Below are 23,505 nucleotides of genomic sequence, written 5' to 3'. Positions count from 1 at the left end.
TCTGTCCGAAGACCTGTCGGCAATGAACTTGCAGATGAGACTGACATCATATCGGTAATAAAAAGAAAGAAATGGAAAGCTCTGTGCAACCCAATAGCCACCAGCTAGCTACCTGTGACTGTTTACATTTAAACTAAATTTTTAAAAATTAAGAAGTCAGTTCCTTAGCCTCACTGGTCACATTTCAAGTGCTCGCAAGTCACATGGGCTAGAGGCTGTCCCAGTGGACAGTGCGGACAGAACAAGTCTGTCTTCGCAGAGGTCCTGTGGGCAGCTCGTCCTGCCGGTGGTGCTGTGAAACAAGAACAAACACCCGTGTTCTAACATCGCTTCTCAGTGATTATAGCGCTGCCGCGTGCATATGATTCATCTGCTCCCGGACAACCCTGAGCGACCGTTCCCATTTCACAGATTAGGACACTCATGCTCTATGTGCACACAGTCCTCCAGCCCCTCCATCTTACAGATAAATTATGTGGAAAGGCATCAGGGTATATGATGTCGTTTTCAGGCTGGTGTTTCCACCTTTTCCGCCCAGCGGTCTCCTAGAGAAACCCTTGCAGGAGCAGGCAAAGCACTGAGGCTGAGAGCACTGACACCCGAGAAACCCAGGCCCTGAAGGGCGGCAGCTGTGCGGGAAAGCTGGCGAGCACCCCCTGCCCCGGCAGCTGTCCATCCGGAATGCGACCGGAGGGAGTGGACACTGGTTCCTCCCTTTGCCTGCTCCGCGTCCCTCCTGCTGCTGGGAGCTGCCTCCCTCCCTTTCCCTCTCTCCGTGGGCTGTCAGATCCTTTGGCTCACACCATCCAGGCAGGCAGGCCCAGGTGGAAGAAATGGGTGGGGAAAGACCCGGGGAAGTCAGAGGAGCCATGCCGGGCAGGCACAGCCAGGCAGTGACACCCGAACTCGCGGCCCCAACAGAAATCCAGGTGATGCGCAGAGAATCACTCCCCTGAGCTGATGATTAAACGTGGAATTAGCTCTGTTGGTTCCTGTGGCCGAAGCCTAAGAGATTCTGTCTGTTTTCAGTGTCTTCTTCTGCAGCTCCATGATTTCCCCCAGAATGGCTTATGAATATGCTCTTAAAGGAAAGGGTCTGTGCCCGGCCAGTGTGGCTCTGCATCGACCTCTGAACCAGGAGGTCAGTCCAATTCCCAATCAGGGCACATGCCCAGGTTGTGGACATGGTCCCTGGTGAGGGGCGTGCAGGAGGCAGCTGATTGATGATTCTCCTTCATTACTGATGTTTTTATCTCTCTATTCCTCTCCCTTCCTCTCTCTGAAATCAATTACAGAAACAAACAAAAAACATTTAAGAGCCGAAACTGGTTTGGCTCAGTGGATAGAGTGTAGGTCTGCGGACGGAAGGGTCCCGGGTTCGATTCCGGTCAAGGGCATGCACCTTGGTTGCGGGCACATCCCCAGTGGGGGTGTGTGTGTGTGCAAGAGGCAGCTGATTGATGACTCTCTCTCATCGACGTTTCTAACTATCTCTCTCCTTTCTTCTCTGTACAAAATCAATAAAATATATTAAAAAAAACAACACAAACATTTAAGAAAAGGTTCCACACCCTAAAAACACACGAAGACCAAGTGCCAAAGCTTAAGTTGGGCACAAGTCGATAGAACAGTAAGCAGATATTACTAAGGTCAAGTTGGGGGTGGAAATGACTCACAGGCAAAGGTCAATTTCCAGAGAACCGAGGAGGAATGTGACATCATTTTCTCTTTTGAAATGAAACATGATTTTCAGTGGAAAGCTGGCATCTGTGCAAGTTGGAGGAGAAACCGCTGGAAGGAAGAGCCTTGCAGGACTGACACCTGAAGTGCTCTGCACGGCATGTGACAGGAATAACTCACACCGCCCTGACTCAGCCCCGAACGCCTTCAGCAGTTGTTACTCATGCCCAAGAGTTCTCCTCCTCTGCCCCCCAGATCCCTGAGTGAAGGAGATGAAAGGTGCCCAGTCACCGCCCTGCCTGTTCGGTGCCCGAGGTCTGGGGCAGGGCCTCCTGGAAGCTAAGAGGGGTGTGGACCGTGTCCGCCCTGAGACACTAAAAATACCTCCAGGTGTGTGGGGAGGGAGGCTGAGGTTTCATTTACTTAAACCTGGTTGTCCTTGTGTGGGAGGCGCATACACGGATGGGAGGGCATTCTTCAGCTCCAGAGGGAGTGGGGACATCGATGTGGACACGGGGAAGTGAGAAAAGAAGATGTGGGGCCTTCATAAGAACACGGGACACCTACGCGGACTCAGGGACACAAATAGGAGACAATAGTGCAGGGACTAACTGTGAGGCGCTCACGGCCATCTCAGGAGTCTGTCTAAGGTACAATAGCAAATAGCAAGGTTCCAAGTTAGGTGGCAAACCAAACAACACTTTCTGCTGCAGATTCAACTCCTTTCCTTTCTTTCTCAGGGTCCTAACAGATGGCCAAGCACATCTGGGGCTCTTCTTCCTGCTAGTGTTTTCTCTGTGACAGGCCAGGCCACTGGGGAGCCACTCCGTGTCCCTGAGCCTCATCTTCTCAGGCTGCAGCCCTCCCCGCCCCGGCACCACGGAGGCTCTGTTCCCCGGACACGTGCACCCAGCGCCAAAGACAGTGGGAGCACGGGGGAAAGCAAGTGTCCAGCTGGCGGAGGCTGGGAACCTCTTTTCCCAAGTTCGGGACCGTGCTGGGCACACTGCAGGACATAGGTCACCCCGATGGACAGACCCGCAGCCCGCCACCGGGAGTCCAGACCAGAACAGGGCAGGGCAGGAGCTGCCCATACCGAGCAGCCCGAGCTGCTGTCCTCCTCCCTCTGCCTGTGCCAACCCTGAAAAAGGGACAGAGATAGGTGCGCACACATGTGGCTCAGTGATGCTGCTGAATATTCCAAGCTGCACACCTCGGCTCTAACGCAAGGTGTGAGCACGCAGCAAGGCAGGCTGGTGGGGACTGTGGCCTCAGCCTCGGGCTGGGCGGCTTCTGTCATTACCCCACATGGCAGCGTTAGTGCAGGAGCCGCAGCGCTGACCTCGGTGGGTCCTTCACTCCGAGGAGAGGAGTCCCGGGTGGTTGCCACAGCTGGAGGCAGAAGCGAGTTTAAACCGTATTCGTCTCTGATTCCGTCTACGCCTGACATTCATGGATGAGTAAAATTAAATAATAAACCAGGGAGCCTACAGCAGGTTAACACAAGACAGTTGCAATCTTTAATATTGCTTCGTGAAGATTAAAAGGAGGAAGGACATATGCTCAGAAAGAAAGAAAGTCCTGTCCTGACCGGTTTGGCTCAGTGGATGGAGCGTCGGCCTGCGGACTCAAGGTCCCGGGTTCGATTCCGGTTGGGGGCATGTGCCTTGGTTGTGGGCACATCCCCAATGGGGAAAGTGCGGGAGGCGGCTGATCAGTGTTTCTCTCTCATCGATGTTTCAAACTCTCTGTCCCTCTCCCTTCCTCTCTGTAAAAAAATCAACAAAATATATTTTTTAAAAAGAAAAGTAAGTCCTTCCTAAAAAAAGGATGATGGGCAACCTTCTGCTAACATGTTTAAGGGATCTATTGAAATACTGCGAATGCAGAAAAATTACAACACACTGTTTTATGTTATGGCATGAACGCAATTTTCCCCACCATAAATTTGTCTGGGATCTAAGACATAACTAAGTGCCAGAAATGCTTAGTCATTGGCAAAAACCAAACTTGCCCATAGATGTGCTGAAAAGTGATTTCATCTCGTTTGAACTGCCCAGGCACACAGAGCAGAGAGTAGGAGCAGTGGCACCCAGCGCCCAGCCATGCCCCCACACTGCCTCAGAGCAGAGAGGAGAGGGTGGCACAGATCCCGCACACAGGCCGCCAGGTCTCCGCCTTCGGGCCCGGTGGTATCAGCATGGAGAATTAGGGAAGCGCTGCTCTAAATCACTGACTCCTGCTCAGGCGTGTGCGTCTGCACCTCCCAGGCCTTTTGTCAGGAGTGGAGGCTTCTACCCGTGTGCCTCACCCAGGGGGCATTGGGGCCATTGCCTAACCAGCGAGAAGGAATCAACAGGCTTGGCGTTAGTCAGCGGGAGGCGCTCCCGGGTGGCCCCGATGCGCACTCTAGGTGAGGTACACTGCTCGGTAGATGGTGGGGTACACTGCTTTTGGGAGGCAGTGGGGTACACTGCTCGGGGAGGTAGTGGGGTACACTGTTCGGGGAGGTAGTGGGGTACACTGTTCGGGGAGGTAGTGGGGTACACTGTTCGGGGAGGGAATGGGGTACACTGTTCGGGGAGGTAGTGGGGTACACTGTTCGGGGAGGGAGTGGGGTACACTGTTCGGGGAGGCAGTGGGGTACACTGTTCGGGGAGGCAGTGGGGTACACTGTTCGGGGAGGCAGTGGGGTACACTGTTCGGGGAGGCAGTGGGGTACACTGTTCGGGGAGGGAGTGGGGTACACTGCTCGGGGAGGGAGTGGGGTACACTGTTCGGGGAGGGAGTGGGGTACACTGTTCGGGGAGGGAGTGGGGTACACTGTTCGGGGAGGCAGTGGGGTACACTGCTCGGGGAGGGAGTGGGGTACACTGTTCGGGGAGGGAGTGGGGTACACTGTTCGGGGAGGTAGTGGGGTACACTGCTCGGGGAGGGAGTGGGGTACACTGTTCGGGGAGGGAGTGGGGTACACTGTTCGGGGAGGGAGTGGGGTACACTGTTCGGGGAGGCAGTGGGGTACACTGTTCGGGGAGGCAGTGGGGTACACTGCTCGGGGAGGGAGTGGGGTACACTGCTCGGGGAGGGAGTGGGGTACACTGTTCGGGGAGGGAGTGGGGTACACTGCTCGGGGAGGGAGTGGGGTACACTGTTCGGGGAGGGAGTGGGGTACACTGCTCGGGGAGGGAGTGGGGTACACTGTTCGGGGAGGGAGTGGGGTACACTGCTCGGGGAGGTAGTGGGGTACACTGTTCGGGGAGGGAGTGGGGTACACTGTTCGGGGAGGGAGTGGGGTACACTGTTCGGGGAGGGAGTGGGGTACACTGTTCGGGGAGGCAGTGGGGTACACTGTTCGGGGAGGGAGTGGGGTACACTGTTCGGGGAGGGAGTGGGGTACACTGTTCGGGGAGGGAGTGGGGTACTGCTCGGGGAGGGAGTGGGGTACACTGTTCGGGGAGGTAGTGGGGTACACTGTTCGGGGAGGTAGTGGGGTACACTGCTCGGGGAGGGAGTGGGGTACACTGTTCGGGGAGGGAGTGGGGTACTGTTCGGGGAGGTAGTGGGGTACACTGCTCGGGGAGGGAGTGGGGTACACTGTTCGGGGAGGGAGTGGGGTACACTGTTCGGGGAGGGAGTGGGGTACACTGTTCGGGGAGGCAGTGGGGTACACTGTTCGGGGAGGCAGTGGGGTACACTGTTCGGGGAGGGAGTGGGGTACACTGTTCGGGGAGGTAGTGGGGTACACTGCTCGGGGAGGGAGTGGGGTACACTGTTCGGGGAGGTAGTGGGGTACACTGTTCGGGGAGGTAGTGGGGTACACTGCTCGGGGAGGGAGTGGGGTACACTGTTCGGGGAGGGAGTGGGGTACACTGTTCGGGGAGGGAGTGGGGTACACTGTTCGGGGAGGCAGTGGGGTACACTGTTCGGGGAGGCAGTGGGGTACACTGTTCGGGGAGGGAGTGGGGTACACTGTTCGGAGAGGGAGTGGGGTACACTGTTCGGGGAGGGAGTGGGGTACACTGTTCGGGGAGGTAGTGGGGTACACTGCTCGGGGAGGTAGTGGGGTACACTGTTCGGGGAGGCAGTGGGGTACACTGTTCGGAGAGGGAGTGGGGTACACTGCTCGGGGAGGGAGTGGGGTACACTGTTCGGGGAGGCAGTGGGGTACACTGTTCGGGGAGGCAGTGGGGTACACTGTTCGGGGAGGGAGTGGGGTACACTGTTCGGAGAGGGAGTGGGGTACACTGCTCGGGGAGGGAGTGGGGTACACTGTTCGGGGAGGTAGTGGGGTACACTGTTCGGGGAGGGAGTGGGGTACAGTTCGGGGAGGGAGTGGGGTACACTGCTCGGGGAGGGAGTGGGGTACACTGTTCGGGGAGGGAGTGGGGTACACTGTTCGGGGAGGTAGTGGGGTACACTGTTCGGGGAGGGAGTGGGGTACACTGTTCGGGGAGGCAGTGGGGTACACTGTTCGGGGAGGGAGTGGGGTACACTGCTCGGGGAGGTAGTGGGGTACACTGTTCGGGGAGGGAGTGGGGTACACTGTTCGGGGAGGGAGTGGGGTACACTGCTCGGGGAGGTAGTGGGGTACACTGTTCGGGGAGGGAGTGGGGTACACTGTTCGGGGAGGGAGTGGGGTACACTGCTCGGGGAGGGAGTGGGGTACTGTTCGGGGAGGGAGTGGGGTACTGTTCGGGGAGGGAGTGGGGTACACTGTTCGGGGAGGAAGTGGGGTACACTGCTTGGGGAGGGAGTGGGGTACACTGCTCGGGGAGGTAGTGGGGTACACTGTTCGGGGAGGCAGTGGGGTACACTGTTCGGGGAGGGAGTGGGGTACACTGTTCGGGGAGGTAGTGGGGTACACTGTTCGGGGAGGGAGTGGGGTACACTGTTCGGGGAGGCAGTGGGGTACACTGTTCGGGGAGGGAGTGGGGTACACTGTTCGGGGAGGTAGTGGGGTACACTGTTCGGGGAGGGAGTGGGGTACACTGTTCGGGGAGGCAGTGGGGTACACTGTTCGGGGAGGGAGTGGGGTACACTGCTCGGGGAGGTAGTGGGGTACACTGTTCGGGGAGGGAGTGGGGTACACTGTTCGGGGAGGGAGTGGGGTACACTGCTCGGGGAGGTAGTGGGGTACACTGTTCGGGGAGGGAGTGGGGTACACTGTTCGGGGAGGGAGTGGGGTACACTGCTCGGGGAGGGAGTGGGGTACTGTTCGGGGAGGGAGTGGGGTACTGTTCGGGGAGGGAGTGGGGTACACTGTTCGGGGAGGAAGTGGGGTACACTGCTTGGGGAGGGAGTGGGGTACACTGCTCGGGGAGGTAGTGGGGTACACTGTTCGGGGAGGCAGTGGGGTACACTGTTCGGGGAGGGAGTGGGGTACACTGTTCGGGGAGGCAGTGGGGTACACTGTTCGGGGAGGCAGTGGGGTACACTGCTCGGGGAGGTGCTTCCCAAGGGGCTCCGGAGCCTGGCGGTGCCCTGGTGACCGTGAGGCCCTGGAGCGGAGGTGGGAGAAGCTGCACTCGCCCATAGAAAACGCTGACTTGATTCTGACGCAGCAATATTTAAGTTTCCCTTGTGAAAATGGGATCCACACCCCATGCTGACACAACAGTGGATCCAAACCACTAGCAACTGCTGCCAACACATACAATAGGGCATGCAATGTCAGAATCTGGTTTGTCAGAGTACTGTAATCTGATCGAGAAGAGCCAGAGTCCTGATAATGCCATTAAAGGGAGTCTGCAGTGACCTCCGGGTCTTTACCAGGACCCCGCAGAGCCCAGCCCCCTCATTTCCCGCCCTCATTTCCCGCCCTCGTTTCCTTCGCAGCTATTGCCAATCCCATGGCAATCTCGAGAAACAAAATAGCTCCTCACCCAGAACCAGCTGGCTGGTGTTTTTCTTCTCAAAGAACAAAGGCAAACTGTATAATCCTTTGGACATTGCCATTTAATTTAGATTTTTACAAGTTAAAAAATATAAACATTTTAGAGCTTGTAAAAACTTTAACAGCTGTCAGGGATCTTGCCCTCACAGAGAATAAGGAAATATGAAATGACACTCACACACAATGGTTGTCAACAAAAGGAAATAAACACAACCCACTGGCAGAGAACTTTGAAGGGAGCTGGTGACCCTGAGATAACCCAGCTAGAAGGAAACGGCAGGAAAAAGGAGGGAAGTTTGAACACCAGCTTGCCCTTTCCTTCAGCTGATCGTGCACAGGGGAAGGTCTACTGTGCCTCCCTGGGCAGGAGGGACGCTGGGGAGAGGGCCTTCCGGGCCTCGGCGCCCGAGCACGGAGCAGTGTGGGATCTGACGTCACACTGATCTACCCAGAAACCAAGCCCTGGCATTCCAGTTTTGGCGATTCTCCATCAGAAAGGAGAGAGATACCCCACCCCCGCCCCAGGGCAGCGGTTTTCAGGCCTGCAGACCCCGGAGCTCAGGGGCCCCTCCTCTGGGGTCTGCGGCTCCCTTGGAACGAGATGCAAAATGCTGTGGACCCATTAGGATTTTTCAGAGGAAAAGATTTATAGTTGGCACTGGATTCCTCACAATGGTTAAGAATGATGGTGACTTGCTGAAATCTGTCTGTCTCAGTGGATAGAGTGGCGGCCTGCGGAATGAAGGGTCTCAGGTTCGATTCCAATCAAGGGCATGTATCTTGGTTGCGGGCACATCCCCAGTGGGGGGTGTGCAGGAGGCAGCTGATTGATGTTTCTAACTCTCTGTCCCTCTCCCTTCCTCTCTGTAATAAATCAATAAAATATATTTTAAAAAAAGAAAAAAGAATGATGGTGACTCCAAAAAGGTTAAGAGTTTCTCTATGGAAGAGGGTGGGATCCTCCTAAAGACCTGAAGCAGGAGAGCAGCCTTCCTGGGACTCGCAATGGCCTGGAGCGGTGGCTGGTAGGTGGCCTGTCTTGGAGGCCTGGGGAGGTGGCTTGGAGAGGAGGCCTGGCTTGGAGGCCTGGGGAGGTGGCCTGGGAGGTGGCCTGTCTTGGAGGCCTGGGGAGGTGGCCTGGGAGGTGGCCTGTCTTGGAGGCCTGGGGAGGTGGCCTGGGAGGTGGCCTGTCTTGGAGGCCTGGGGAGGTGGCCTGGGAGGTGGCCTGGAGAGGAGGCCTGGCTTGGAGGCCGGACTGCCTGCCAGCAGGGGCACCACAGTGGGCGGGGCCGGGCCCAACAGCTGGCAGCGTCACTCAGGGTCACTCCCTTAGAAAAGCCCGTGGCCGAGCAGCCAGGGCTGCCAGGGAGGAGCACTGCTCCAAATCCCCCAGAAACACGCTGCGGGGTTGGCGGAGGGCAGCCGAGCCCTTCCCCGGGGCATGCGCCGGCACAGGGAGGCCTGGTCCGCATTTGCTAGTAGAAGGTAATACAGTGACCGGAGGTTCTCAGGATGGAGCAAAGGGAAGGAAAACAAGGGCCGGTGTGTTCACCAGGCGATCAAAACACCGGGGCTTCCTGTCTGAGCTCTGCCCCGTCGACCAGCCGCAGCCTCCCGGGTTGGGCCCTGGCCTTGCCATGACCGCGGCCATGAGCGCCTCGGTGCCCCCGGGACACGCCTACCTGTGCGAAGGAAACCGCTTCTGCATCTCAGAAATGATCAAGTCTTCCACAAGGTGGTCCGTCTCTGTCACCAGGTCCGCAGCGGAGGTTTTGGTGGAGACCTGCTTTTCCTCAGAGAGGGCTTTTCTGATGATCTGCAATGGAAGTCCAGGAGGGCAGGTTAGACTGAAGCACCCTCTTCCCCCGGACGAAGGAGCTCCCCGCCCGTGGGGACAGCGCTGCGGGAGGCGGCGTGTGGGCCTGGGGACAGTTCCTGACAGGCCTTCCCGGCTTCATCTCACCCCCAAGACCACCTGTTGGGGGTTCTAGTGTGCGTTCATCACCCGCTATTCTTCCCGTCAGAATGACGGACTCACGTGTTGAAATTTTGTTCTACTTGTGAAACACATTTTCTTGGAAGAAAAACAGAAGCAATGGTTTTAAAGACGGCGAAACCTCCTCCAGTATAAGGTGGTGTAAGCCACCTTTGGATGCATCAGTCCCTGAATCTGAATTTATGGGATTTCTGTGTGAAAACCTATTTTACCTAACTCACTGTGTGCATCACATGAGAGGGAATATGCTCCTGCATGCAGATGACAAATGCTCCGGCTGAGAAGCCTGGGAAAGCTACAATATTCTTCGAGAGCATGGAGCGCACTCTGCTGCCCTGGGTCAGGCATTCCTGCCGTCCCAGGGCACCTGCACCTGAGCCAGCTTTGGTGCCAGGCACCGGAGCCCTCAGGGCTGAGCGCGCAGGCAAGCTCTGCAGATGTGAGCTGCCAGCACATCCTGTCTAAACTCACTACGGCTAAATGCAGGCCAGGAACAGAGGGCACCTCACCTCTAGTACCCGTCCCCCGGCCCAATCTGGTCCCAGGAAGCGCTGGGAGACCCAAACAGGAGGGCACGTGGAGAGGTCACTCAGTCATAGGACGCGTGGGAGAGCTCAGTTCTAGTTTGTAAAATCAAAACCATTCCTACTCCAGCTCAGGCCTTTCTTGAAATTTCTGTTGTTTCTTACCATGGTGACAGTTGGAACACCTAAAAAGGACTTCAGACCTTCCCTCCAAAACTGGGCATCACCCCAAAATCTGGCATTTCCTCCTAAAGCACCTCGATCGCTCAGCTGCCCGGACTTGACGGCTTTTGCCCATCATGACCCTTATTGTCCGGCCTTAGATCCGTACTTCCCGATTCCCTTTCCACGCACAGCCCGTGCTCTGTAGGCTGAGGAGGAGGCAGGAAGAGATTCACCTGGAAGTCTGCAGGCGGGAGATGCTCACGTGGAATTTTAAAGAATGAGCAGGAGAACCTCCTGGACATGGAGCAGTCCCTCCTTTTCATGTTTCTCACAGAAGTCCCCCGGCCTAGTGCTGGCCCAAACAATACTGAGCCTGGACAGGTGTTGTATGTGTTTGCTTTTTTCAGCTTAGTTGCTAAGGTAATCAACACCAACTATAGATAACGTGGAGTGTAATGTGTTTTGTAAGCACACAGCAGTCATGCGTAAGGCATTAGCCAAAGACGGTCCCTTTCCCATTGCGGTGCGAGCCGGCAGGCTGTCACCCGGGCCCTCCTGTTCCTGTCTGCAGCATCCCCCTCATCACTGTCAGGTTCATCGCCCAAAACACCAATCTGCACAAAGCCAGCTCCCACCAAACAAATCTCTGTGGCTTCCTGTTTATGAACATCAGACGCCTCAAATCTAGCTCATATCGAACCTGCCCCATCCTCCAGGAATCCCTAAATCGTAGCTAGTCCAGACCTCCTGTCCACAGGTCATTTGACGGCGAGCTTGGGTCTAGTATGGCAATTCAGTGTGGTGTGTGTGTGTGGGGGGAAGAGAGTATGTGGTTTATGTTGTATATGTAGGAGGGTACATGTGTATACGTGGGGGTTTACGTAGTGTGTAGGGAAATATGTGATGTGTACGTGGAGTGTGTATATGTGGTATGTGTGTATGGTTTGTATGTGCTTGTGAGGGTGTTGTATATGGCGCGTGCACGCCCGTGTGTGTGTGTGTGTGTGTGTGTGTGTGTGATCTGTGTGTGTGGGTATGTATACATATAATTAGAGAGAGGGAGAGAGATATACACCCTAAACAGGGGACATACCACTAGAGCTTCTCAAATATTAATGTACATGAATTATGTGGGATCTTGTTGAAGTGAAGACTGATTGGTCTACGGCCATACCACCCTGAACACGCCCAATCTCGTCTGAAGTGAAGACGGATTGAATAGGTGTGGGTTTTGGGGTCTGAGATTTGCATTTCTGACAAGTCCTGTGGCGACACAGATGCTGGGGCCACACTTGAGTAGCAGGGACTGGAGCGGCTCTGAGTGAGGAAGGTTCTCAGGAGGCTAAGACCCCAGGTGAGTCCTGGGCCTTCACCCTAAGAGGACAGCTTCATTTACACTCAGCCTATCCCCACCTGTGGTAGGCATGCATGCGATTCAAGATCATGATCCCCTGTGGTCTTTATGCAGAAGCTAGGTTGGTGATTTTTAAACATCGTCAGTTCGTGTCGTTATAATGCAGTGGCTCCCCATCGCTCTTAGAACAAAGCCCCAGATCCCACAGGAGGAGACCCTCGCCACCCGCCGATCTCGCCTCCCAAAGGCCCCCTGGTTTCCTGGCCCGTCCCAACCAAATCTGTTTCTGTCCCAGAGACTTTGTATTTTCTGGTTCTTCTGTCTGGAACTTCTCGCATCTGAAATCATCCTGTTTGCTTTGTGGTTGACAAAACGTCTCTCCCCAGTGGCTGTGAGCTCCGGGAGAGCAGAGTTCACTCCCGTTTGCTCTCTGCCGCACTGTTAGCATCTAGAATTGTCCCTGGCAGAGTAGGCCTCCAAATTTCTTGAATCGTGAATAAAATACACATCAGACTGCTTGAGTAGCTTCTGCACCTTTTATCCAAGTGAACCTCTCGTGTTGGTGTGAATACTATCCACCTGGATCCTTTTGTTGCATTTCATTGTGGCATTGTTATTGTTGGTTGTCCTGTTAAACACAGTTTCAGTGTGCTTGAAGTCTGACAAACTCGAGCCTCCACCCACCGGCCCTATCTCTTGGAGCTGGCCTCAATCTGCTTTATGGCACTCAAGTCCATTCTCCACCCACAGCCAGAAGGGTTTGTTAAAACTCTGATCTTAACCATGGCGCCTCCCAGCATAAAGTTCTTAATGGCTCCCTTTTACTCCAAGATAAAAGTCAACACCTCAGTGAAGGTGGCATGCAATGGCATCTGAGAATTGGCCTGCTAGCAGATTATCTGACCCCACAGAGCCCGTCTCCCCTTCTCCCATTAACAACACAAGCCCCGAGGTTAGCAAGGGGTGGAGCCACCTCAGCAGTCGGCCCCTCTCTGCCTCTGGAGCAGGTAGGTGTGGCCTGTGTCTGAGTTTCGACCCAAGGGGATGTGAATGCAAGTTCTACGTGCAACTTCTGAGTCACACCCTTCAAAGGCCACTTCCGCTTGTTCTTCCCCCTTTGCCACCTGCTGTGTCGTGGGTGTGGTGGTGAGAGGTCAGTTTTGGTCACACGGACCAACAACACCTCCCTAGAACAGTGGTCGGCAAACTGCTTAGTCAGCAGAGCCAAGTATCAACAGCACAACGATTGAAATTTCTTCTGAGAGCCAAATTTTTTAAACTTAAACTTCTCCTAATGCCACTTCTTCAAAATAGACTCACCCAGGCCGAGGTATTTTGTGGAAAAGCCACACTCAAAGGGTCAAAGAGCCGCATGTGGCTCGCGAGCCGCGGTTTGCTGACCACGGCCCTAGAACAAGCAGGAAGAAACCTGGTCCCGGAGTGACTTCGTGAAGTACAGGCCCTGCTCCCCAGGCCTCGAACTGGACTTTTATGGGAAAGAGAAAGGAACCTGCCTTCTGTCACTGATCTCTGTGAGGGAAGCCAGACCATCAATCTGAGATAAACAGGCCTTCCCCAGCCTTTGCATTCTGGTCTCCTCTACCCTCCCCTTGCTGCAGTACTGCTATGCTCCAGCCACACATAACTGGCCCCTTGGGATTGCACGCAATCCACTCCACCTTAAGGGCCCCGGTCTGTTTGTCTGTCTCCGCCTCCCACGGGCCTGTTTTGCAGCTAGCAGGCCAATTCCCACACCGCCGGCCTCGGTGAACATCTGCTGAGTGAATGAATGAAGATCTCCTCACTGCTGCACACGGAGTTCAGAGGCCACTGAAGTCTGGAAGACGTTTTAGCCAGTGCTCCTGGGAAGTCACATCGAGCCCCCCTGGTATTTATGCACTTGGTCTTTCCGGGTCCAGAATATGCACAACTGTGCTGTGTCGAGGAGATGCGTGCTCCGGGGCGTGTGTGGGCAGTTTGGGGAATGTCTGATATCGTCTGGACAAACTTTCCAGAGGAACCAGGGCCCTGGCTGTAAATCATACGAACGGAGGGAAGATTTAGGGATTCAGACAGAGCATGTCATATCATGTTCTTTTTTTAAGCATTTCTTTTGATGTTAGCATTATTGGTGTGCTGTGTTCATTACATGTAGCATGCATCACAAGGAAGGCCACGGGCCTGGATGTTCCTGTGTCTGCGGCAGCGGGGCAGGCTGCCCGGTGGCCAGGCCTCTCGCATCGGCTGCTGCTCCCTCAGGCCCCGGCTCACCACCCACTCATCCAGTTACACACCCAGATATGGAGATCGCACTTCTGAATTACTTTCCTGAAGTACGCTGCCCTTCTCCTCCTGCCTGCCATCACCTGCTGCATTGCTGGAGCAGCGCCCTACATCCTTTGGTCTGGCTCCCCCGAGGTGCTGTCCACCCCTGCAGAGTGGCCTCTCTGGAAAGCAGGTCTACCTGCGGGCACTCTCTGTGGCTCGTTGGGCTCTCCCGGAGGACGGCGGGCCTGTGTCTGGTGTGAGGTCCTCCTCAGGCCGCCCCCGGCAACACCTGGCCCCGCAGCAGCCCGGCCCTGGCCCCTTGCCGGGCCTGAGAACTCGCTGGTGTTCTCCCTCCACACCAGGGGTCCTCAAACTTTTTAAAGTGGGGGCCAGATCACAGTCCCTCAGAGAGCTGGAGGGCCGGACTATATGAACTACTAATTCCTACTGTAACACCTTGGCTGCGCTCACTGCCCAAAAAACCTGGCGGGCAGGATCAGACTCCCCTGGGGGCTGCATGTGGCCCGTGGGCCATAGTTTGAAGACCCCTGCTCCACACCCTTATGTCTCTTCCAACACGATGTTCTTCGTGCCTGCAGTGGCCGCCCGGGATGCCCCCTGCCGTTTGTCCGTGAGGACTCCACTCAGTCCCGTGTCTCAGGAAGCTGTCTGGGTGGCCCCCACCCGCCCCCTGGGGGAGGCACCTCCTCTTGGTCGGTGGTTCCCTACGTGGTATTTCATCACCCGGCCGGTCAGGGTGCCAGGTGAGTTACCTGCTGAAGGCCCTTTCCCACGCCCGTTTTCTCTCAGTCCTCGAGAGCGTAAACACTCTCATTCTGCCAGCAATAAGTTAGTGGATGCTGTTTCTCATTAATGGTTTTCAGCTACTCACTCACTATGCATGCACTTCACAGACCTCCTGCCCTGGGTCTCTCCGTCCAAATACCATTCTGTTAATGTTTACTCTATAAAATATGTCCTTCAGTCAGTAAAGCCTGAATTTCACGTGGGTGAAGAGGGTCCCTGGGTTCGGCATGGGAGGTGGCTGGGTGCCCAGCAAGGCTAGTTCAGAGGACGGGGTGCTGAGTACACCTCCCACGTGGCCTCTGGAGCTGGGAGCTGGGACGGTGGACGCGGTTCTGAGACTGGCTTAGCCACTGTGGACATGACGTTGCCCCTGGGCTGGATTCTTCCCTTATCTCCCCGGGAGAAAGATGTAAGCCAGGCAGGCCTTAGGTCCTGGCCCCGTGAAGCCGAGAGACAAGGAGGAGCCTGAACTCAAAACTCACTTTTCTCTCTCCAAACCTCAGCTTCCGGGACCTGAGCTCCCCGACCCAGACCCACTCACAGGGCTGGGGGGGGGGGGGGGGGGGCCTGGAATCCACTAGAGGCGTTTCCATCCTCTGACGCCTCTCCCCCAGCCCCAGAGACAGAACGTTCCGCCACGGCGCCTCATGGGGGCTGCGATTAAGCATCCACACAGGCCCGCTCACTCCCGTGGGAGGGTGATACCAGCCTTTTCTTCTGGCCTTGAGTGAGACGCAGGTGGGATTTCACCCCCTCCCTCCTGCACCCAGGGCTGCTGATGGGAGGGCTGAGGTACAAAGTTCTCCGGAGAAAAAAGTGCTCCTTCTCATTTTTCTCGAACAACTTTTAAAATATATATATATTTCAGAGAGGAAGGGAGAGAGAGAAAGAGGTAGAAACATCAATGATGAGAGAGAATCATTAATCAACTACCTCCTGCACGCCCCACAATGGGGACTGAGCCCGCAATCCGGGCACGTGCCCTTGACCGGAATTGAACCTGGGACCCTTAAGTCTGTGGGCCGACACTCTATCCACTGAACCCACACTGGCTAGGGCGCAAACAACTTTTACTAGCAAAACAGGCATAAGACACACGCCCCTTTCCTTACACTCGTGTATCAGGAAAATGGCAGTTGGCCTTGCACAGGGTCGAGGACCAGTGGGCCTCGGACACTTGGGCCCCAAAAGGAGCAGCTGCTACGCTGGGCCTGCCAGTTGCGGTCCCACGGGGACTCTGTCTCGGCTGAGGTTTTAAATGTTGGCGAACATTTTACAACTGTCAGTGCAGGCTGGCCCCATCCTTTGGAGCTAAGCGGAAGTGGGAGGCCTGGACTTGGGGCACGGAGCACAGTGTGGGGACACGGTGAGACAGGGGACCGAAGGCAGGAAAATGGTGAAATCATCACCCCTCAACTACCTTCCTCAAGTGGGCAGATGCTTCTGAAGCAATGGGCAACCCAAAACCTCCACGTACTGGCATCTGAGAAGCTCCTAGAGGAAAAGCCAGAGCCTGACTTGGGGACCATCCCATGGCAGAGCTCAGGGGTGGACAGGCCCGCTCTCTCCCGGGTCTGGCCTTCACATCATCCCAGGCCAGTGGCTCTCAAATTGGGGTCTCCACCCTGAACTTCTCCCCTGAACTCTGGGTCCACACTCAACACCACTCCGAATAACCCACGGCCAACGCAAGCGGAGCATGCTGGGAACGCAACACCGGACCCCCGCCTCCAATCCTGTCCCTCCTGCAGTTCCGCCATCTTAGGAAGCAGCAAATCCATTCAACCAGTTCTGCAGGCCTCAGCCCCGAAGGCATCCCTGCCTCCCCTCTCACACCCTAATTCGAATCCAACAGCAAACTTGTACCTCAGCATGCGGAAGGAATCTGCTTTTTCCACCTTCTTCACTACATCCCAGTCACACCCGCCCTCATTTCTCCCCTATTATTTTAACAGCTTCCTCTCAGATATCCGATTCTGGTCCCTCCATGTCCTGGGGCCCCATGCAGCTCAGGGCGGGCCCCACACAGGGCTCTGCCCAAAACCTCTCATCACACTCAGAGTAAAGGCTAAAGTTCTTTCCAGAGTTACCCTTTAAATATTTGTTGAGCAAATAAATCTCTAACCGCCATTTAATCTCACCATGTTAAAAACAGAGACTATACCGGGGGCCAATAAACACACAGAAGATACTTAAGTTCATTAGTCAGGTGGGACATGCAAATTAACACCACCATCAGCCCTGGCCAGAGTGGCTCAGTTGGTTGAGCTTCCTCCTGTGTACGGCGGAATGGTCACCAGTTTGATGCCCTGTCAGGGCACACGCCCAGGTTGCAGGCTCCATCCCTGTAGGGGGTGTGCAGGAGGCAGCCGATGGATGATTCTCTCTCATCATTGCTGTTTCTATCTCTCTCTCCTTCTCCCTTCCTCTCTGAAATCAGTAAGAATATATTTTTAAAGAGTGGAGCCCTAACCGGTTTGGCTCAGTGGATAGAGCATCGGCCTGCAGGCTGAAAGGTCCCAGATTCGATTCCGGTCAAGGACATGTACCTTGGTTGTGGGCACATCCCCAGTAGGAGGTGCGCAGGAAGCAGCTGATCGATGTTTCTAACTCTCTATCCCTCTTCCTTCCTCTCGGTAAAAAGTCAATAAAACATATTAAAAAAAAAAAAGAGTTGAAAGAGTAAATTATCATATATTCACATAACAAAATACTATACAGCAATGGTTATCAAAGTGTGTGTGTTTTTAATCCTCACCTGAGGATATGTTTTTATTTGAGAGAGAGAGAAAGGGAGAGGGGACAGAGAGAGAAGGAAGAAAGAAACATCGATGTGAGGAGAAACATGGATCAGTTGCCTCCCATATGCACCCCAACCAGGGAGAGTAGTCTGATCTGGCTAGAGTCTAGCCGCTAGACAAAGGGCTGGTTTCTAGATCAGCAGTATCAGTACCAGCTGGGAATTCAGTGGAAATGCTAATTTACTCCAGATTTTAGGAATCAGAGACCAGGGGTGGGACTCAGCTTGCCCGGAAAAGCCTTCCAGGCGCTTCGCACACAAAGGAAAGTGAGGACCACTTCTCTGCAGCCACAACCTGACGACTCTGACACAGATAATTAAAAATACTTTTGGTACACAGAAAACTAAGCAAAAAAAAACAAAACAAAACAGACCAACAATAACAAAAAACCCACTTATTTTTAACTTTAAGAAAAATGCAGGCTGTGTCGTGGCCGGGTTGCTCAATTGGTTGGATCATTGTCCCATGCACCAAAAGGTCTTGGGTTCAGTTCAGTCAGGGCACTATCCAGGTTTCAGGTCTCTCTCTTACATCAATATTTCTCTCTCTCTCAAAATAAATAAATCCAATAAAAACATATCCTCAGGTGAGGATTGAAAAAAAAGAAAATATAGATTGTATAAGAAATAAAAGAATATGTAATATAGCTATACTGCCTGACTCAACCTTGCATTACAATTGCATGGTCATCAGAATGTGATATGGAGCCCTAGCTGGTTTGGCTTAGTGGACAGAGCGTCATCCTGTGGACTGATGGGTCCCGGGTTCGATTCCGGTCAAGGGCACGTACCTCAGTTGCAGGCTCCTGGCCCTTGGTGAGGGTCATGGGCCCTGATCAGGGGCATGTGGGAGGCAACCAATCAATGTGTCACCCTCACATCAATGTTTCTCTCTGTCTCTCCCTCCCACTCTCTCTAAAAGTCAATGGAAAAAATATCCTCGGGTGAGGATTTAAAAAAAAAAAAAAAAAAGAACTAATGTGATATGCATACCAACGGATCCACACACTATCTAGCGTCTAAATGCGTGGTAGAATCCCATTATTTACAAAATGGGAGTAACTGAGAAGACTGAACAGTGATCTCGGGAAAAGTATGAAGGATGACATGGGCCAGGGCATTGCTGTTTTCATGACAGTCCCTTTAGTAGTATTTCACTTATAAAACTCCCTGTGTGAGTAACTGATAACAATTAAAATCACCAGTCAAAACAATGCTTTGTTGTCAAAAGCAAGCCAGACAGAGAGATGATATAGGGTCAGAGCCCACAGTGTGCGCTCTCTGCTCTGGGAGCGGCACATTCCGAGCCCACGGCGGGCAGAGCAGACCGGGGACCGAGGGCCAGCAGGATGGGGGAGAGGCACAGACAGAGGAGGAAGTCACCCCGGAAGGTCCAGGAAGGAAGGGGCACAGTAACCCAGCCCTGGAGGGACAGTATGGTTTCCAAAAAACATAGGCAAGAAGCGCAGGAAAATGCAATGTGTTTAGAAAAGGCAGACTAGTCTGATCCGGCCGAACACAGGCCTGGTCCACCCAGGGGCTGTTGGGACAACAGGCTCACTTCTCAAGCCTGGCCCTGGGGAGGTAACCAGCATGGGTGCACAGGGCCACTAGAGAGGCATGGTCGGAAGTTCTGAGGGTAGAGGGCTGGGTTTTCGCTTTCTGCCTTTTCCTGGGATGTTCTCACCGGTAATCAGAGATGAATTCACTGGGAAGCTCATGGAAGGGAGGCTTTGCGAGGGACCCTAGGGAAGTACCTCTAGCAGGGCCACACAGAAGTACCTCTTTTAAGTTTGCAACACTTGGCTCCTCTAATTGCAGATCTAACTGCTCCTTCTACTATGACCTCCCTCCATCCTGTTCCCTACCCGGTGGCCCTGGAGGGAGGCATTAGCTTTTTTGGCTACGCGGAGGTTGAGTAGAGATGGATTTACTTTGGGTTTGATGGGCTATATCTGTAGTCACATCTGTCTGTAAGTTATTGTTAGTCATCCTGTGTAGGAATGGCTTTCAGAAATGCTCCCACTGCCTACCACACCAGCTGACCGGGCGTGCTGTCACGAAGGGCAGGGCCAGAGGCGTGTGTGAGCATGGACAGGGGCAGCGGGCACCAGGGACCACAGAAAGAAACACGACGCTGCGCAGCCAGATGCTGGTCTGTGGGAAATCCTCTCACATCTTACAGCTAATACATAAAAGAAAAGTGACAGTGTTCCCAAATTGGATGGCAATCTTAAAATGTATATGACCTTACCAGGAACAAGTTTGAAGCCTAAATAAATTTCAATCATCCACGCTCTAAGAAAGCCTAAATTTATCTTTCTATTCTCTCCAGAGAAAATAACCAAATCACTGACATTTGAAGATGCAGAGGGTAAAGCCAAAAAAAGTGAAAAAAAGTATTATAGAAGATTGAGAAGTAGTTAAAGATTTATTTTTATGTATTTTGTTATATTGCTAGCATCTTAAAATTGACACTGTTGATTTTTCTTATTTTAAGTAATTTTTATATCTAATTTGTATATTTTTTGTTAAGAGGGCCCCTAATTTGTTTAAGCTCGATATGACCAACAAAACCTGCATCTACCCTTGCAGGACAATTTAAAGAGCATAGTTTTTGCCATGGCTGGTTCAACTCAGTGGATAGAGCGTCAAACTTAAAGGTCCCAGGTTCGATTCTGGTCCAGGGCACATGCCTGGGTTGTGGACTCGATCCCCAGTTGGGGGCTTGCGGGAGGCAGACAATCAATGATTCTCTCTCCTCGTTGATGTTTTTATCTCTCCCTCTTCCTTCCTCTCTGAAATCAATAAAAATATATTTTTAAAAAAGCATAGTTTCCTATGATACTTATGTTCACCTGTCACAAAAAATATGACAGACATCCATCTCCATGAATACTGCTATCTGTATGTGTGGCGGTGATGGGAGGGGCTCCTGAGTGCACAGGGTGGGGGGCTGGGCCTGCAGGGAAGGGGTGAGTTTCAGAGGGGCCGCAGGCTGGGGTGGTGGAGAGTCGAGGAGGAAGGGGAGAGAATGGGGGGGCCTTTGTGCAGAGGGGACACTTTGGGCCAAGGAGGCCACACAGGCTGCTTTTGTGGACACTCAGAAACGGGGAGCAAAGGGTCTGGTGCTGCCCTGACCCGCACCAATGTCTGAGAGACCACGGGCAGTGACATTTATCTCTCGGGAGGCCCCTCCCTCTTGTTCTACCTTCCAGCAGACAGAACCCAGGCTCGGGAATTCAGAACATATAATTGTCTCAGGAGCAGCCGAGGGTAGCGAACTCAATATAATAGCAGAACACTGGGTACCGGTGACGGGGTGGGCATTCTGGGCCACAAGGCCACAGAAAATGTGCCAAACGCTGCCTTAGGACTCCAAAAGGATCACCGCTAACTACCTTTTCATTCCTCTCTGGCCAAAGGCCCGATTTTCCCAACCCGCGCCCCATTACTAAGAACACTATTAGGCGATCTGTCCCTCTTTGCACAGGTTGCGACGACCTTGTGTGGCTCGCTTGTCCCGGCCACAGCCCATTCGGTGAGGCCGTCCTCCTGGCCGGGCCGGCAGGAAGGGTCAGCATAATGCTCCAGAGGGAGCCCGGAGTCCTGGGCTCCCTGACCAGACTCCTAATGGCAGACTCTGTAGTTCACCCTTCCCCCTCCGAATTTTTTTTTTTTTTTTTGCCAGTTGCAAACACATAGATATCTTCTAAATAAGTTAAAATTTGTAAGGCTTTTAACATTGTGCCTACCGTACTGCAAGTTCTACATAACCATTTGCGAAATTGTTTTAAACCCCTCTGTATCTTTAAGGATCTAAGTTTGAAAAAAACCCACAGAAACCCATAACAGCTCACCAGGATTTACCTGAGTCCTAAGCTGGCTTTTCCTCAAAGCCTCAAGGAAGGAAAGTTTCATGGTGGAATGTGAAAGTTACTAAATATCCTGGTGACAGTCACTCTGAAAAGGAAGGGAGGAGGCTTGGAGGGAGGGGGAGGGGCGGGAGAGCAATCTCCCCCCCCCCCCCCCAATACATGGATGTGCTTTCCAGGAAGAATGCTCCCAGGAGCTTCACCATGCTAGCTCAGGTTTGGGATCTCCTTTGGTGCAGGAGGGGAAGGTGACGGAGCCAGAGGACAGCCCACAGCACTCCTTTAAGCCATGATTCCTTCCCCACCGAGCCCGGGTCTTTAAAACCACAGGGGGAGGGCCCTCCGAGACTACACGGGAAGATTAACTTTTAAAGGGGATCAGAGGATTCATAGCAAGGGAAAGCACTACCCACTGTACACATGACGACCCAGGGCTGAGAACAGCCTGATTCGAACCCCGTGGGAAGACTCACAGAGCGTTTTAACACGGTGGGGAAACTTTTTCAGACTGGCAGACCTGAGGAAGAAAATGCTGTCTGGATACCAAGTCCCTCTCCTCTCCCAGCTCCTCTCCCGTCCGTCTTCACCCTCCAGGTCTCCAGAACACAAGCACCCACCTTAACACGCCAAATAGCAGCAAGCCCTCTTCCCACTCGGTCTCACCCCTGCCTGCCTGCCAGCCCTCCGAGAACCAGCACCCGCTGGTTCACCCGGCAATGGGAACCGAGCCCCTAACCAGGCACTGAGGACGCCCAGGGAAACTGGGGAACAGAACACACACAGATGAAAGTGAGAAAAGAGAGGGGCTGCACTTCCAGACTCTGGTCTCAGGTGTACGCTCCGCTGTGGTTTTCGTCCAGCGGCCGGTTATGAATGTTTCTCCAATCGCTGAGCGGAGCCGCTCGGAGGCTGTGGGCCAGAGTACGTTTGCATTGAGGATGCTTGAGGAAAGACAAACAGCCAGCCGACCTCCCAGGTCTCCACGTCGCTGGGGCTTAAGCCTGGGGGAAACCACACCCATGTCCTGGCCTCCGGATCAATGCAAAGGTCCTGAAACACCACCAGCGGTGACATTCAGGCCTGGGAGGAACATTTAAAGCCCTGGACTGATTTGCATGGTCCGTATATTGTTGTAACTTGCTGTCTCCCACGCAAAGGTCAAGTCACCTACAGTTAGCCAAGGGAGAGGGGCCCCGTGCGGCGGCGGGCTTTCAGGGGTGCTTGCCACCACCACGGGAAAAGGAGGTGCTCACCTCCCGGCTCCCGGGTGGAGAAGGTAAAGGGAAGGTCTATGCAGGAAACGAGCACAAAGACTTCTTTCACTTATCGCGCCTCGGTCAGCCGTCACCAGACGCCCACCGCACACGGCCCAGCGGCGCGGGACCTCCCCCAGCCCAGCCCCGCGGCCGCACGTGGTCCTGGGCCCGGCCCCGAGAAGCCCCCTGGTCTGACTCCACTTCTGATCGGACTTTCCTAAGAGCCGGGTGGGTGTGATGCGGGACGTGCCGCCCGGCCCGCGGGCTGCGCTCACGGGGACTTCCCCAGGGCGCGGGAGGGGCCCGGCGCTCACCTGTCCCGCCCGCAGCGCCAGCTGCACGGCCAGTTCGAAGCACTCTTCCCAGGGGCCCTCGGCGGACGCCGCCTGGTCCTCGAGGTTTGGCTTCATCGCGTCCTCGCGGGGCCCCGCCACCTCCAGCCCTCCACGCCGGTCCCCCGCCGGCTCCCGCAGCTCCAGAACCGGGCTCCGCACTCCCCCTCCTCACTCCCGCCACTCGCGCCTCGGCCTTCGCGAGCCCCACTCCGGTGCCGCGGGAAGGGCGAGGAGCAGACCGGGCGGGGGAAGCCGCGCCGCGCGTCCCAAGCCCCGCCCCCCGCCCGCCCCGCCCCTCAGGCTCTCAGCCTGGCTTCGCGCTCAGCCCTCCCCAGCCCCGCCCACTTCCGCCGAGCCCCGCCCTGCCCTGGGCTGAGTGCCGCTTCACATATCACCAGAGCCCCGTCCCTCCTCTTATAGCCCCGCCCCTAATTATATAACCACGCCCCTCATCACCTAGCCACGCCTCCCTCCGCCGAGCCCTGCCCCGCCCAGGGCTGAGTGCCGCTTCACATTTCACCAGAGCCCCGTCCCTCCTCTTATAGCCCCGCC

At 54.6% G+C, this 23,505-nt stretch overlaps 1 protein-coding gene across 1 annotated transcript in view; it reads right to left on the bottom strand.

Moving 5' to 3' along the window:
* IMPA2 (inositol monophosphatase 2) overlaps positions 1-23,230 on the bottom strand; it is a 38,634-nt gene extending 15,404 nt beyond the window's left edge. Inside the window, exons 1-2 of the mRNA XM_084887345.1 lie at positions 22,933-23,230; positions 9,256-9,389 (exon numbers count right to left, since the gene is read on the bottom strand). Coding sequence (XP_084743471.1) covers positions 9,256-9,389; positions 22,933-23,028 — 230 coding nt within the window. The 5' untranslated portion in view covers positions 23,029-23,230. The remainder of the gene's footprint in view (positions 1-9,255; positions 9,390-22,932) is intronic.
* Positions 23,231-23,505: the final 275 nt, after the last annotated feature.

This window comes from Pipistrellus hanaki (genome assembly GCF_964339955.1).
Source record: "Pipistrellus hanaki genome assembly, chromosome: 6".
NCBI classification, from domain to species: domain Eukaryota; kingdom Metazoa; phylum Chordata; class Mammalia; order Chiroptera; family Vespertilionidae; genus Pipistrellus; species Pipistrellus hanaki.
The sequence above is the reverse complement of the archived record's forward strand: the minus strand, read 5'-3'. Positions and strand labels throughout refer to the sequence as shown.